Source organism: Sturnus vulgaris, chromosome 14 (assembly GCF_052056855.1).
Source record: "Sturnus vulgaris isolate bStuVul1 chromosome 14, bStuVul1.hap1, whole genome shotgun sequence".
NCBI lineage: Eukaryota > Metazoa > Chordata > Aves > Passeriformes > Sturnidae > Sturnus > Sturnus vulgaris.
In genome coordinates this window covers 3,551,874-3,566,223 of record NC_142256.1, presented here as the reverse complement: position 1 = coordinate 3,566,223, position 14,350 = coordinate 3,551,874, and the positions used below count along the sequence as shown (strand labels likewise).

The window sequence follows — 14,350 nt, the reverse complement described above, 5'->3', positions numbered from 1 at the left end:
GAGAATTAACACCGATATTATTTATACTTTTGACCCAATAACTAGATTCCCATGACCCTTAGAGTGACACTGACTGAGCCACCAGAAACTACTACCTGAAATTTATAAAGAAAAAGGAAGAAGAAGAAAGATGAGCAAAGAAAGAGAGAACACCCAAAATCCACCATGTTGTCCCATATCTGTTACTGTACTATAAAAGCCCCAAATTTAAAACCCATCACCCTGTGAAAGCACACACTTCTAATTGACAACACACTCGTGATTTTTACTCCATCACTCAAATTTGGGAGCCTTCTCCAAGGCCTCAGGTCAAAAGCAGTGTTTTCCAGGGGGTCTGTGCCTGAAAGCACAGAAAACTTAAAAACTCCAGATTTCTGGGATCCAACAACTGAGGTGACCTCTGTGCATTTGTCCTGTTCCCAGTGACACCAGAGAGAGCACCACGGAATGTGTTTGCTGGCAGGTGAATTGGCTGATGACAATAGGTGACATCATTTTTTGAACCTCCTAATTAAAGAGATTGATAATGAGAGCGGGGAAATGATTTCCTGAAGGGCCACTGCTGGCATGAAGAATGCTGTGATTTAGTGGAGGGTGAGCATGGAAGTGCTGCCAGATTGTGCTGGGAGCACTCGGGGGGGATCCGAGGGGCTGATGGATGGTGGCATCACATCACTTCAGAACAACTGGCGAGGACAAGGCTAATTAGCTGCCTGTGCTGTTAATTGATGGCTCTGCTGTTGGGGTACAGTAGTTCCCAGCACAGGGGGGGGTCACACACGGCCCCTCAGAGGGAGAATTCCCTGTTTGCACATCCCTGCTCCATCCCGTGGCCTCCTGCTGTAACCAGCCCCGTGCTGCAGCCTTGCCTCTCCAAGAGTCTCCAAAGTGAAACGTGGGCTGCTAAAAATAGCAGCAGCCTGCCTGCATCAGCACTGAGGAAATAGGTCTCAGTGCAATCTCTCTCCCAGCAACGCTGGAAGAAAATCAGGATGGCTGCCCAGGCAGTGTGCAGCAGCATCCCAGCCCTGCTGCCCTCTGGTCTGGGCAGGGCACAGCCCTCACATGTTTGGTTTGGGGCTTTCCACTCTGCCAAAGCCTGCAGCCATTTATTCTGGTCTCAAACCCCTCAGGACTGGCACAGTCTGAAACCTCTGTCTGGTTAGAGGAATGTCAGGAGATGGAAATTGAGCCCTGTGCATCTTTTAGGGAGGAATTGCAGGATGTGGCTGGTTTTTTGTAGATTTTTTCTCCATGGCTGGGATGAGGAGCCTCCAGGTGCTGGATACACCTGTGGGGATGCATGTGGCACATGTACCTGTGCTGGCAGCTGCTCTGGGGGCACCAGTGGTGCTCAGCTCTCTTTCCTTCCCTCCAGGCCAGGGGTTGCAAAGAGCCTGATAGAAGAAGGGATTAAAATCGTGCCAAATGTAGGAGGGAAAAATCTGAGCTCATACAGAATGGCAGCTTCAGCCCAAAAAGAGAGGGATAGGATGTGGAGCTGAAAATATTGGTTGATTGGAAAAGTAGAGCTCATTTTCCCCTTTTTCTTCACAAGCTGCTTTGTGCCTGGGTAGTGCCATCTGCAGGGCCAGACTGAGGTCTGGTGTGAGTGGTACCACTCAAAGCTAGAGCAGGAATGCATCTGTGAGGGCTTGGCCTGAAACACTGGGGGATTCAACCCAGTTTCCTTAAAAAAACCCTGCTTTTATGGACTTCCCCATTTCTGTTTGGTGTGTAAATTGGAGGAGCTGTTCTTTTTCTGTGCCCACAGTGGGTGTGCACTGGGATTGCTGCAGGTTCTGCTGCAGTTGTGACCAGGGAGCTGCTGCTCTGTGCACGCTTGGTGCAGGTTCTTGAGGGTCTCCTCCTCCTGGAGCTCCTGGCAGAGCATCCCGGCTGCACAGCCGGCTGGGCTGACCCCAGCTCGGGATGTGGCTCCCAGCTCTGCCTTTTTGTAGTATCCAAGCTGCACTATTTCTCTCGTATCCCAAGAGCACTGAATAAAGCACCTAAATATACTCCGTGCTCTCTTTTTCTAAAGGAGAGGTTGAATGAGTCTCTTGCAAACAATTTTGTTTCTTTCATTTAAAAGAACAGCCTCCGCCCCCAGCCTGAGCTAAAGCACAGCATTTATCTTTTGTCATTCCCTTTTTTTTTTTTTCCCCCCTTTGTTCCCGTGGATTTTCTCCTGGCAGCTGAGAACGAGCAGGCTTCAAAGACCCTGAAGGTGCGCGGGAACTGCAGGAACGGCCGTCGATGGAACCTCTTCAAGCCTGGAGCTGAGAAGCTGCAGATCAGTCGGGTAAGGAGCTGTGTGGAACGTGCCTCTGCCTGCTTCTCAGGGCTGGGATTTGCCTGCTTTGGCCTTTGTGTTGATAACAATAAGCTTGACTAACAGCATCCTCCATGCCTGGGTCCTTCAGCCACACATGGAGGGGTTTTTTTGGGGGGGGTTGTTATTATTTTGGAGCTTTAGTGTGTTGTCTTCTCCACAAATCAATCCCTCAGTGTATAGCAGAGGATTTTGGATTGTCACTGGGCCTCCTTGCCTGTGGCTCAGTGTTCCTTGCAGGTGGAGGGAACTGTGACGTTTCACATTGCCTTCAGATCTGCTCCCTGGTTTTGATGGGTTTATTTTTTCTCCTTCCTTTTTTAGCCCTGTGTCCTTTGGGTTTGGTGCTGCTCCCAGCACCATCTCGGTGACAAATCCATGTCACTGCTTCTTTCCCAAAGTGTTTTGCAAATATAGGCACAATCCACTTGTTTTTTTTTCTTTTGTGAATGATGCTTCTACTGGGGGAAGTAAAAGCTGTTGTGGGCCTGGGGGTGTTCATGCTTTTCTGTGGGAAAAATTCAGGAAAGATGGCAAAAATGGTTTAATTTATCTGATATGTTTCCTTGCTTGGGCAGGGGGTTGGTTTGTTTGCTGTGCCCTGTGTTTGAAGTGTGGAGACCTTGGTTATTTGATGGTCTTGTTTTGGATTTGTAGTGCTCATGAGTTTGGTTTCCCTGGTACCCAACAGAATTGTCCCAAACCCAATGGATTTCCCAATTTGCCAATAGATTTCCCAATTTGCCAATGGATTTCCCAATTTGCCAATGGATTTCCCAATTTGCCAATAGATTTCCCAATTTGCCAATGGATTTCCCAATTTGCCAATAGATTTCCCGATTTGCCAATAGATTTCCCAGCTTGCAGGGTGCTGCAGGCAGAGTTTTCTACTGAGCAGGGCACAAGAAGTTTAGCCCCTGTTGTTCCTGTAGGGCACAGGAACAAAGGATGATCTAGGAGCCAGGAATTTCCCTGCTGGACTGGAAAGGGGAACTGACCTTCTGTTGTGTCTCTGTGCCTCTTTCCCTCCCCACTGCTGTCCTTCCTTAGCAGCCCTTTATTGTATTCCTTTCCCCTTTGATATTTGATGCACTGCCTTCCTGAAATGTGATTTCCAGGGGGGCCCTGGCCTGTGTTTGTGTTTTTCCATCACAGGAGCAGTAGGTTGGCAGTGAGTGACTTCTCCTTGTGTTGGTGTTGGTTTCCAGGGAATGCAGGATTGGGCTGCTGGAGTTTTGGTAGCTTGTGACTTTCTGGAATTCCATCTTGCATCACTTGTGTTTTCTTTGCTGAGTTTTTGAGGGTTGAGCTACAAAGAGATAGCCAAGGAGTTCAGCTCTTCTTTTTCTCTTCCTTCCCTTTGGCTCCTACATCGCTGCCGAGACATGAACTGCTCCTTTCAACTCAGGAAAGCTGTTCTGCTTTTAGACAAGCTGAACATCTAAAGCTTTGAACAAAGTTTTCCTGGAAGATGAAATGATCCAGGTCCAATAAAGCTGTTTGTCCTTGGGGCCAGGGTAAAGGCAGGTGACTGCAGAGCAGTGGAATCTCCTGTTGTGCAGTGTGCAAGCCCTGCCTTGGAATGTCTCAGGTGTGTTACCCATGTTGAGGATCTGGTACTGACCAGGGCATGGATGCATTTGGTTCTTCATTAATCACTTTATTACATCTTAATTAATCCTTTAAGAGGAGCCTTTGCAGCTGTCTTAGTTTAGGGCAAATCTGGGAGAAAACCTCCAAAGGGGGGGTTCCTTTTAGAAAGCAAACTCAAGCAGCCTCTTCCCCAACTGGTTTGGGAAAAGATTTATTGGAGAAAAGTGGAAAAAAAACTTTATTTAATAGGCAAAGCATTTACTAGCACAAAAAAAAAAAAAAAAAAAAAGAACAATATTAAACAATAAAACATTTTGCTGCTTTGAAGAGATGACAAACTTTCATGGTTGTCCTGGAGGCCCTCCTGGAAGCCAAGGTGCTGTTTTGCCACAAAATTGCTCCTGAATTATCTGTGCCCTGAGCATCCTGATAAAGCCAGGCCTGTTTCAGGTTGCAAACAGAGCCCAGGTTGCATCAAGAGACCCCTAGAGAAGCTGTGGAAAGCTGAAAGTTCAGCAAACCAAGCACCCTGCTGAAGTTTGGGAAGGGTTAGCTAAGAAACTGCTCCTCCTGTGGTGCTGGCAGGGGAATTGAGCTGCTCATGACCCCGGACATCCCTGGGTGCTGTTTGGCTCAGACACTGCCCTGCCAAAAACCTGTGCCCCACTGAGGCACAGACTGGGGTTTGGGGAGGTCTGTTCATGAAGCAGTTTGGTTTTAAATTGTGGCAAACAGGCAGCTCTGTAACCTTTGCTGGGGTTTATAAATCAGAGGTGCTGTGCAAGTGCTGCAGGGGCAGGATACACAAAAGTGCTGGAAAAGTCATCTGTCACCTCTGCCCCAAGCTCTGTGAAGATCTACAGGGCTGCAAATCACCTCTTGGCCAGAGAGAAGTTTCTGCTCTGGCAAGAATGATAAATTTGGGGTGAGATTTGTGGGCCTGGGTGTCTCTTGTCAGGTGCTTTCATTGACAGCTGACAGCAGTGAGGTGGCAGAGCAGAGCAGAAATCAGGGATTTATCCTTCCAAGCAAGAGTGTCTGAAATCTGGGCACAAGCTGGAGAAGTTTTTTATGGAGTAGATAAGGTCATTGTTCCCACTTTGTAGGTGGGAATAAGAAACTGAAGCACTGCAGGATGGTTCATGTAGAGCCATACAATATTTTGTTTTATTTCTCTCCTAATTTAAGAAGCAGGTAAAAATAAATAAGGTCAGACTTCTAAAAGCTTTCAGTCTTTAATTTTTTTTTTCCAGAGTACACTCTTCAGCTTGGAGAAAACTCTTGTGTTGAAGCAGTTTATGTGCAGAGCATTTTGGTTTAGCACTTGGGTCACTTAGAGCCTTTGCTTTTATGGCAGCAGTTTGGCACAATCAAGACCAACTTTCAGGAGCCCTCAAGGTGCCCTGAACTGAAGGCTTTGCTGCAGCAGAGATTGCAGAGAGTGCCCTGCCAGGACCCTCAGCATCTCTCCTGCCTCTTGATTTCCCCTCAGGCAGGTCCTGGCAGCTGGGATGTGGCTGATCCTTGGGGCAAGGGGAGCAGTGAGTTCCCTCCTGCAGCCCCGGAGCAGTGCTGGGAGGTGTTTGATGGCCTGCATGTCAGAAGCAGAGGGTGACAGTCCCATCCTGAGCCAAATCTCTGGCCTCTGCTGCCCCTTGTGAGGGAACTTTGTGCTTCTTGTTGGCTGCTCAGTCTAAATCAGCTCAGCTCTCTGCAGGCAGGTGCTCTGGGGATGTGCTCCAGGAGGAGTCACAGCATCACTAGGTTGGAAGAAATCTTTAAGATCATTGAGTCCAACCCATGCCCTAACAGCACCTCAGCTAAACACTGAGTGCCACATCCAGGCTTTTCCTTTTAGGAAGGGAAATTCAGCCCTTCCTAAAGCAGTGTGTGGATGTGTGTTAATTCTGTCTGTCTTACCTGAGAGATTTAATTTCCAGCCTTTAAAGATGAACTGCAGCCATTCCTGTTCTCTGCTCCCTCCCTCCCTTCCTTGTGTACGAGGGACTAAAACCCAAATTTACATGCTGGAGGAAGCCACTGTTAATTAGCTAGACTGGAAACTTTGCATGACAGGAGCTTCTTTGACATCCCCTATACTAATAATAGGCAGGCCTGCTGTGCAGGGGTGTTGAATATTCACAAAACCCACCCCCCCCAGGCTGTCCTTTCTCCTCTGGAAGTCAGGAGCTTTTTCCAGAGCCTGGTGGGGGGTTGCCAGAGTGATGATGCTGGATGTGCCAGGCTGCAGCTCCCCAGAGCTAAATCCCCACTGGCTGTGTTTATGAGGAATAGGAAATTCAGGCAACGTGCAGCCTGCAGGAGAGCAGAGTGAAGGGGAAGTTGATTTGGGTGGGAATTCTGCTTGGTATTCAGGGCCAGCTCTCCTGCCTGCTATTTTTATCCTCTCACATAGTGCTGAGTGGGCAGTTTAGGCAGAAGGGTTTTTTAATTTTTTTTTTTCCCTTTGCCAAGTGTCCTGCCCCGTGTTTCTGTGTAAGGGGGGTGTGTGTGCTGGGGCTGCAGCGTCCTGGGATGTGAGTGGGATGTGATCACAGTCAGATTTTGGAGCCCCTGTGTCCCTGGGAGCAGGCTGGGAGAAAAGCACAGTCCCGAGGCTTTCCTGGTGCTAATTAGTTTAAATATCAGTGTGCTGCTACAAGAGGTTTATGTGCACGTATGGAGGGCTGCCAGGAAAACAAATCCTCATTGAATCTCTCTTTCCTCATCTTAAACATTGAGTACTTCTGCTGGCAGGGCATGTCTGAGCTGTGTATTTTGGGAGGGCTGCTTTATATCTTGGTAAACCTATTATGTTGCTCTACTTAGCAGTGCTCTGAAGTCTTTATGGAGGTTTTGGGTTTTTTTTTTTAATATTTAGCCATTTATAAATGTTTTTTGCAAGTTCTGAAATACTCTGTCTGTGAGCTGTTGTTCAAATAAATCAAAATTGGTTTGTTCCTTCGAGGGGGGAACGGGGATTGAGCTTCAGGATGTTGCAGTGCTGTGATGCAGCCCCATCTGTCTGTGTGAGGAGGGCCCAGGCAGGGTCCCTGCAGCCTTTTCAGCACCTGAGCTGTGTCTGATGTGCTGGGTTTGGGAGCAGGGCAGAGCACACAGAGCTGAGTGTGAGCTCCAGGTCAGCCCTGAGCCATTGGCATCCCTCTCACATGAATGGGCTCTGGGCTCACTCCCCAGGGCCTGGCACGAGGAGCAGTGCAAAGCACATCCTAGGAAGCCTGGAACTAGAAATGAGTGGTATTTCCAAACTTCCCATGCTCTGGGAAATTAGGAAAACATTCAGGAGTGCTGTGGTTTTGTACAGAGCAGGGCTGGGAGGGCATAAGCCAGCAATGCCATAACCCAGGTGTTTTGCAGCACTCCTGGAGACAAACAGGCCTTCAGCAACTCTGAATCCTGCAGGAAGGAGAGGTTTGAAATGCCAAATGGTCACCTTTGAGTTGTGGGTTTATGTGCTGGCTAGCACAAGAGAGATTTTGAAGTTCCAGACTTCTCAGCTCTTCAGCAGTTCCGTGTTAAGTCTATATTAAGAAGAATCTCAGCTTCCAGTTTGTGATGGTTTTTATAGTGCCATTGAACCTCGGGGTGTCTCTGTGCAGCTGCAGGTGGTAGGTACTGCATCCTACATGGCATTAAATGGCTGCAGTGGTGACTGTACATAATCACTCCTATACTTCAAATGGAGCTCTCAGCCTAACTTTAAATAGCACTTTGGAATGGCTCCTTTTTCCTATTGCTCACTAGTTCCACCTTGATTGCTCTGCTTCAACTCATTACTCAGCTCTGTCACTGGCTTTCACTCTGGGATATGGTTTATACAAAAGAAGCTTTAATGTAAACTCAATTTGTGTTGCATTGCTAAAACCTTAATGACATTTTGCTTGGCAAGCAGTGTAGACTCTGTGGTTTGCCCTTCCCCAGTGCACTGTGTTCCCAATAAACTAAAGGCCGTGCTAGGTGTAGCATGAAAAATCCCTGAGTAAATATTGGAACAAATTCTTTTGTAGTGCTTCCTAAGCCCTGTGCTCGTGATTCAAGGCCACTGCCGTGTCACCAGTGTTGAACTGAAAAGGAGCTAAATTTGGGAAGGACAGGCAAAAAGCCCAGGTCACAGCTGCAAAAATGTCTTTTGGAGCTGCTGAGATTGGATTCTGAGATGCAGCAGGTTTGAGATGCATCACAGAAATGCTGCTGGAGCCCCTGGGTGGGTGGATACAGCCAGGAAGTCACCAGGGGATGGTGGGGAGTGGGGGTGTGTGGCTCCCTGGACTCTGAGATGAGCTCTGAGTGCTTCACTGCATCCCCTGACGTGGCCAAGGGCCATTCCTTCCATTCCCTTGGGATCCTGGAGAGGCAGGAGCACCATCCTGATCGTGTGAGGATCCCCCAGTGTCCAGAACTCTGCTTTGCTTCTGTTGGTGACCTGAAGGAACACCTGGGCCCATCCCCTTTGCTGTTCACCACAAGCTGTTCAAATGGGATGATCCTCCTGCAGTTTGGGGGGTGTGTGTGTGCTCATAAATCCCAAATTCAGGGCACCTGCCCACACTGCTGAGGTGCTGGCACCTGAGAATTTGGGCTCCCAGGGAAACTGCAGCTGCTCTGACTTTTGCTCTGCCCTTGGCATTCAAGAAACTGAAGTGGATTTGGTAACAAGCTGTCCCTGGTTCCAAAGGTAGGAATAAAGGGGCTAATTTTATCCCTGGTTTTGTCCTGTAGAATTAGGGAGGTTTTCACACATGAATTGAGCTGGGATATTGACCCAACACTGTGCTTGTACTTGGAGAGGTGTGAAATGAGCAGGATAAGAGGCTGCAGAGGGGACTTGGGTATTTTATCAGTGCAGTCACATGGCCTGCAATGAGCTCCTCCATGAGCAGGGAGAGCTTCATCTCTTAATGGACTGCACAGAATATAGAGAATAATTCCCCTAATAAATCTCTTTCAGTCTCTAATATCTAGGGAAATATATTATCCTGTCATCCAAAAACCTTGAGAGATCAGTCTTTTCTGAACAAGAGCAGACATTTCACGGTAGCTCTGCTGTGATAGGATCAGGGATTGCACTGCTGTGCCACTGGAAAAGAGATGGAATAACAACTGGCTGCAGTGCTGCTGTGCCCAGTGTGAAATCCCTTTTTCCACCCAGCACCAGGACAGGCTGCACCAGCACATGCAGGGAGCACCCTCTGGGCAGTGGGAAGGAGCAGAGACACAGCACAGAGGCCCCAGTGGGGACCACTTCTGGAGGCCTTGGGCCACTGGCCTTGGGCCACTCTTGCCCTCAGCACTGGCTTTGACTTGTGAGTGTTTCGAGCTGCTTGGGCACAGGTTGAAGCTGCTTTTCCCCAAATCTCTGAGCTCACCCAGTCTTTGCTGTCTTTGCCCCACCTTGCTGGCACTCCACGTGTTGGTGTCCCCTGCAGGGCTGTCCCCAGGGATGCTGGCCGTGGCCTGGGGTGAGACAGGGAAGCAGAACCATTTCTCCAAACTGCAGCTGGAGTGGAATGCCCAGAAACATCTCCAAGAGAGATGAATCCCTTTCCACTCCTCCTCGTGCAAGGACTTCACCTAAAAGCAGGAATAACTCCATCACTTTGCATGATGGGAGCTCCTTAGCTCTGTGTCTCAACACTTTCCCAAATTTTGAGGTGGGTTTAGCCTTGCCTGGAGAAACAACCATGTCCCACTGCAGTCAGGAAGGGATTTGTCTGTGTTTTAAGGGGACTTGGTGTGTGTGAGGTGCTCAGATGTGGCAGTGGATGTGTCAGATCGGTGTCACCATAGTGCTGGGAGGGGACTGAGTTGAGCAGTGAGCAGCAGGGCCAGGCCTGCAGTCAGGAGGAATCCTGCAGCAAGCAGGAAAACAAGGAGCCAAAGGGAGCTGGAAGTGTTTGGAGCCCTCTCGGTGGCAGTGCTGGCAGCAGCTTCACTGAGGGATTGCCTTTGCCTTGGCACTGCCAGGTGCTGAGCTGTGTGTGCCACCTCTGGACATTCCCTTGGCACTGAGGCTTCCATGGAATGGTTGAGACACTGGAGCAGAGCTCTGTGCAAAGCTTTTGTTGCCATCAGAGCTGCTGCACTGAGGTGTGCTCAGGTGCTTGCCTGGTGCTTGCTCTGTGATTCCCTGCTGGAATACAGCACAGCTCAATGCAGGGGAAGAAAAATGAGAAATTCCTTCCTGGAGCTGTTCCCCACCACAGCCTCTGTCCCTGCTCCTCACTGTGGCCAGGCTTGGAGCTGCTCGTGGTCTTGGGTGACTTCTCCTCATCGATCATGAACTTGGGACCCCACACATTCATTTCTCTGTGACTTCCCTGGAGCCACTGAGTGTGGGAAGAGGGAAGTGAAATGAAGCTCTGTCCGTGTTGGATGGAGGGGTGGCTGAGGGATAAGGGGGACACAGTGAAGGGAGATGTCCCCAAGTGGAACTGAGCAATAATCCTGCCCAAATGTGGAGTTCTTGCTTGGGCAGCACCAGCCTGGGAGTGGAGGAAGGACCTGGTACTGTCAAAACATCATGTGCTAAAACAAAAATTCCTCTGGCTCAGTTGGCTGTGCAGACCAGGACAGTGTTCATCCCACTTTTACAATGTTTTGCAGTGACAAAGTTCTGGTAGCCAGGAGTTGGGACTTGGACAAGAAGAATCCTTCTGTATGCAGGATTTATTTCCATCCATTCTTTATTTGAGCCATCTCTTTCTTTTCTAAGTTATCTCACATTTTATTTTTAATACTGGACAAATACCAAATATTCCTCAAGAGAGATGTGTGATTGCAGCTCAGTTCTGACAGTTGAGAATAGTCCAACCAACGTATTTGCCTCATCTGAAATGCTGCTATTTTGAGCTGTGCTTTTGTTTTTTAGCCATCAGTGAGAAGTTTGCATTTCCTGCAGATGATATTTTGGGTTGATGTGAGTTGTTAAGGCCCCACTGTGGAAAATGGTTTTCTTCCTGTGTGACTTTGGGCTTGTCTTTTCTGGTTTGATACCCTCATCCAAACCAGAAGCAGAATTAAATCCCCACATCCCAGCTGGTCATCACTAAATAATTTGTTTTACATCTTGCTGAAGCATTTTATAAGTGATGCTGCAGGAAGGCTTGTTTCCTGTTTTGATTGGGTTTTTTTTTTTTTCTTTTCCTTTATTTTGGATTTAAGATAAAGGCAAACTGAACTTTGCAGGCACTTCTTTAGCAATCAGACATTTTCCAGCTATTATTTTTGCAAACTATTAGAGCAGCAGATCGTGAGGTGGGAACCCAGTTATGCAAACAAAGCCACGTCACTCTTGGCCAAAAATAGCTTCAGTACATGTGCAGTAAGGTGGAAATGAAGGCCTTTGGTGTACACAGAGCAAACAGAGAGGGAGGCAAGAGGGGAAGCTGCAGCTTTTTGTTTAGAGCCTCTCATATGTAGAGCAAAGTGTGTTTTTCCAGAGAAAAGTTTTGCTGCTTGTAATTTCAGTGGGATAGGAGTGATTCCCTTCCTTACAGATAAAGGGGACTGAGGGTTTGAGAGGTGGCACTCTGTTCCTGGAGGTGTTGGTAATTTTAACATCCAGGTCCCATGCAGAGCATGAAGAAATACAGGAGAAAAGTTAAAAAATGTTCCTTTCCTTCCTCTGCTCAGCCCATCTCCAGCACAGGGAAAAAAACCTGGTCCTTGCTGGGCTCCCCTGGGATTCTGAGAGAGCTCTCAGGGCTGGCTTCACATCTCCTGCAGAGATGCTGCCTGGGCTTAAGTCTCCTTCTCCTTTCATTCCAGTCTCATCCAGCACTGCAGTGCCCTAAATAATTTCGAGATCAGCCCAGTGGCTGTTTGCTGTGTACTCAGGGACTTGCTGCCTGGGACTTTCCTGGGTGTTTGCAGCAGGGCTGGGGTCTGCCTTCCTTTAAAGTGCTGCAAGTTACTTTCCACCAGGCTTAAAATAATCTTATTTCTTCCTTCTGTACCGTCAGCAGCCCCAGCTCCCTTTGCAGTGATGTGGTTAATTGCAGTTTGTTATCGAGCTGTTAGGAGATTGTTTTGGGCCACGAGAGGAGATAAAGCAGGAGCTCAGCTCTGGAAAATGCAGCTGTAGGTGTGCAGATGTAGCTTCCATTGGATTAAAGCCTCCTTTTTATGAAGACTTGCAATTTCTTATCTCACAGCACTTCTGTGGGATGAGGCAGAAGGGGGCTGTAAAGTGGAGCAGAGGCTTGATGCCTTCTGTAATGGGCACAGTGATTCCCAGGCTCATTCCCTATTCCCCACAAACAGTTTTTGTCTCAATTAGAAATCGTGTTCGAATTATCTCTGCATTCATCCCGAATTGCAAGTGCCTATCAGAACATCTTCATGGCTTCAGATGGGAGTCCTCTGTTCCTGCTCCTCCTCTTTCCAAAGGTGCTTATAAAGCTTTACTCCTGCCACAATTCCCAAACACAGATTTTTTTTTTATTGCTCAGGTCCCCCCTCCAAGTTTCATTACAGGTTCCAAGGTTTGCCTGGAGCTTTTTCCATGCAGGATTCCCGTGCATGTTGGAATGTTGCTGTATTCCAAAATAGCTGAACATCAGCATGCACAGCTACACAGAGAGGGGAGATTAGTGCTGATTTATTGGCCTGTCAATTAAAGAGGAGCACGAGGATTCTCACTGCATGGCTGAGATGAAGTGTTGTGGTGGCAGCAAAAGATGAGCTTTCTTAAACCTAACTGCTGGTTCCTATACATTTATGTTTAATTAAAGTGTTCCTACATCCTGCACTCCTCAACATTAATTCGGAGATGTATTTTGAACCAGTGCCAGGGGAATACATTGTTATGGCATCCTCTTTCCACATCTATTAGCAGGAAGGGGATAATTGAGGAAATCTCACACAGATTTAATTGGGGACTGAGGGCAGAGCAGGGAGGGGGAGCAGCACAAGGCAGAAGTAGGTCAGGAGTTGGGTAACTCAGGCTTGGCACAGAGCAGTGGGCAGTGCTGGGGGTGCCAGAGGAGCTGTTTCCATATGGCTTCATAAAATCCTGCAGGTCTGGGCACCTCTGCCAGGGTGCCAGGGGTGCTGATCCCTCAGGGAATTGTATGGGATGGGTAAGGCATTGTAAGGAGTCCCCCATTGTAAGGAATGGATTCTGCAGTTTTAAACTCTGATCTGGAGGGGGGAGGTTTTGCAAACTGGAGTTTGCAGCTGCCTGTGCTGGGGTGGGGAGCAGGGTCCTGGCAGGGATGAGCCCAGGGGAGCAGGGATGAGCCCAGGGAAGCCAGGTCCTGTCAGGGATGAGCCCAGGGAAGCCAGGTCCTGTCAGGAATGAGCCCAGGGGAGCAAGGTCTTGTCAGGGATGAGCTCAGGGAAGCCAGGTCCTGTCAGGGATGAGCCCAGGGAAGCAGGGTCCTGTCAGGAATGAGCCCAGGGAAGCCAGGTCCTGTCAGGGATGAGCCCATGGGAGCAGGGTCCTGTCAGGGATGAGCCCAGGGAAGCAGGGTCCTGTCAGGAATGAGCCCAGGGGAGCAGGGTCCTGGCAGGGACAGGCCCATGTAGAGGTGTCCATGCTTTGGGTTGGGTTGGGCAAAGCTCGTGGCACCAGTTGGGACTGGGGCTGTTGTTTTGAGCTTGTGCAAACAGCAAGAAACAGAATTTGCCCTCAAGAGCCCACACTGCAAACACAAACACTTTCTAACAGACAAAACATGAGGAAAAAAAAAGCTTTAATTACAAATCTTGTCCTTGAATATTTTTACTGCCTTTCCTGAAAGCCTCTTCCATCAGCATTGCCAACCTGAAGCATCAACAAATACAGTTCTGGCTTAGAAATTGGTGTAATTAGGAAATGCAAACACACAGAGAAGGGTGGGGGCTGTTTGCCTCTGTTTTCTGAGCCTTGAGGGAGGCTCTTCTCAAGCTTTTACATCCAGTCACACAGAGCAGAAAGATTTTCAGCTTGTATTAAGGTAAAAAAAAGAAAAATTATTCTCCCAATAGCAGCAGGTCAGAGGCTTTTTTCTTGTGCCACTCAGGGCTGTGGCTGCCATGCTTCCCTGCCAAGGTTTTGGGTTTATTCCCTCATTCCTGCTTTCTAGGATTCTCCCCCACTGCAGGGTGCTGCTGGGATGGGTAACCTGTACATTTTTTTCTGGGATGAATTTTCCTCTCCAACCACCAGTTGTAAAACCCACTGGGGCTGCAGATGCACCAGCTTGTGCTGGAACAGAATGTACAAAATCTCCACTCCTCAAGGACTTGGCTTTGTGTACTCCAGTGGCTGATGTCAGAGCATGGAAAAGGTCTTGTTTTCTCCGGAAATCTTTATTCTTAATGTGCATCCGAGACAGAGAAGCAAAAAAAAAGTGTGTTCTTCTAAACCTAAGCTAAGAAGCTTGTTCAATTTTTAAACAGTTACATAAAGCCATCAAA

At 48.3% G+C, this 14,350-nt stretch overlaps 2 protein-coding genes across 7 annotated transcripts in view; both read left to right on the top strand.

Moving 5' to 3' along the window:
• The window catches only part of LOC106853672 (uncharacterized), a 38,192-nt gene extending 34,693 nt beyond the window's left edge, over positions 1–3,499 (top strand). The window contains exons 4-5 of the mRNA XM_088173472.1: positions 2,199–2,305; positions 3,491–3,499. Of these exons, the coding sequence (XP_088029598.1) occupies positions 2,199–2,305; positions 3,491–3,499 (116 nt within the window). The remainder of the gene's footprint in view (positions 1–2,198; positions 2,306–3,490) is intronic.
• The window catches only part of ARHGEF9 (Cdc42 guanine nucleotide exchange factor 9), a 162,270-nt gene continuing 150,024 nt past the window's right edge, over positions 2,105–14,350 (top strand). For 3 of the 6 annotated variants that reach the window (XM_088172975.1, XM_088172985.1, XM_014877138.2), the window contains exon 1: positions 2,199–2,305. The gene's annotated coding sequence lies outside the window, so the exon portion shown is untranslated. Of the gene's footprint in view, positions 2,306–14,350 lie in introns of all 6 variants that reach the window. The other 3 variants (XM_088172996.1, XM_088172980.1, XR_015806659.1) reach the window with 2 other exon arrangements.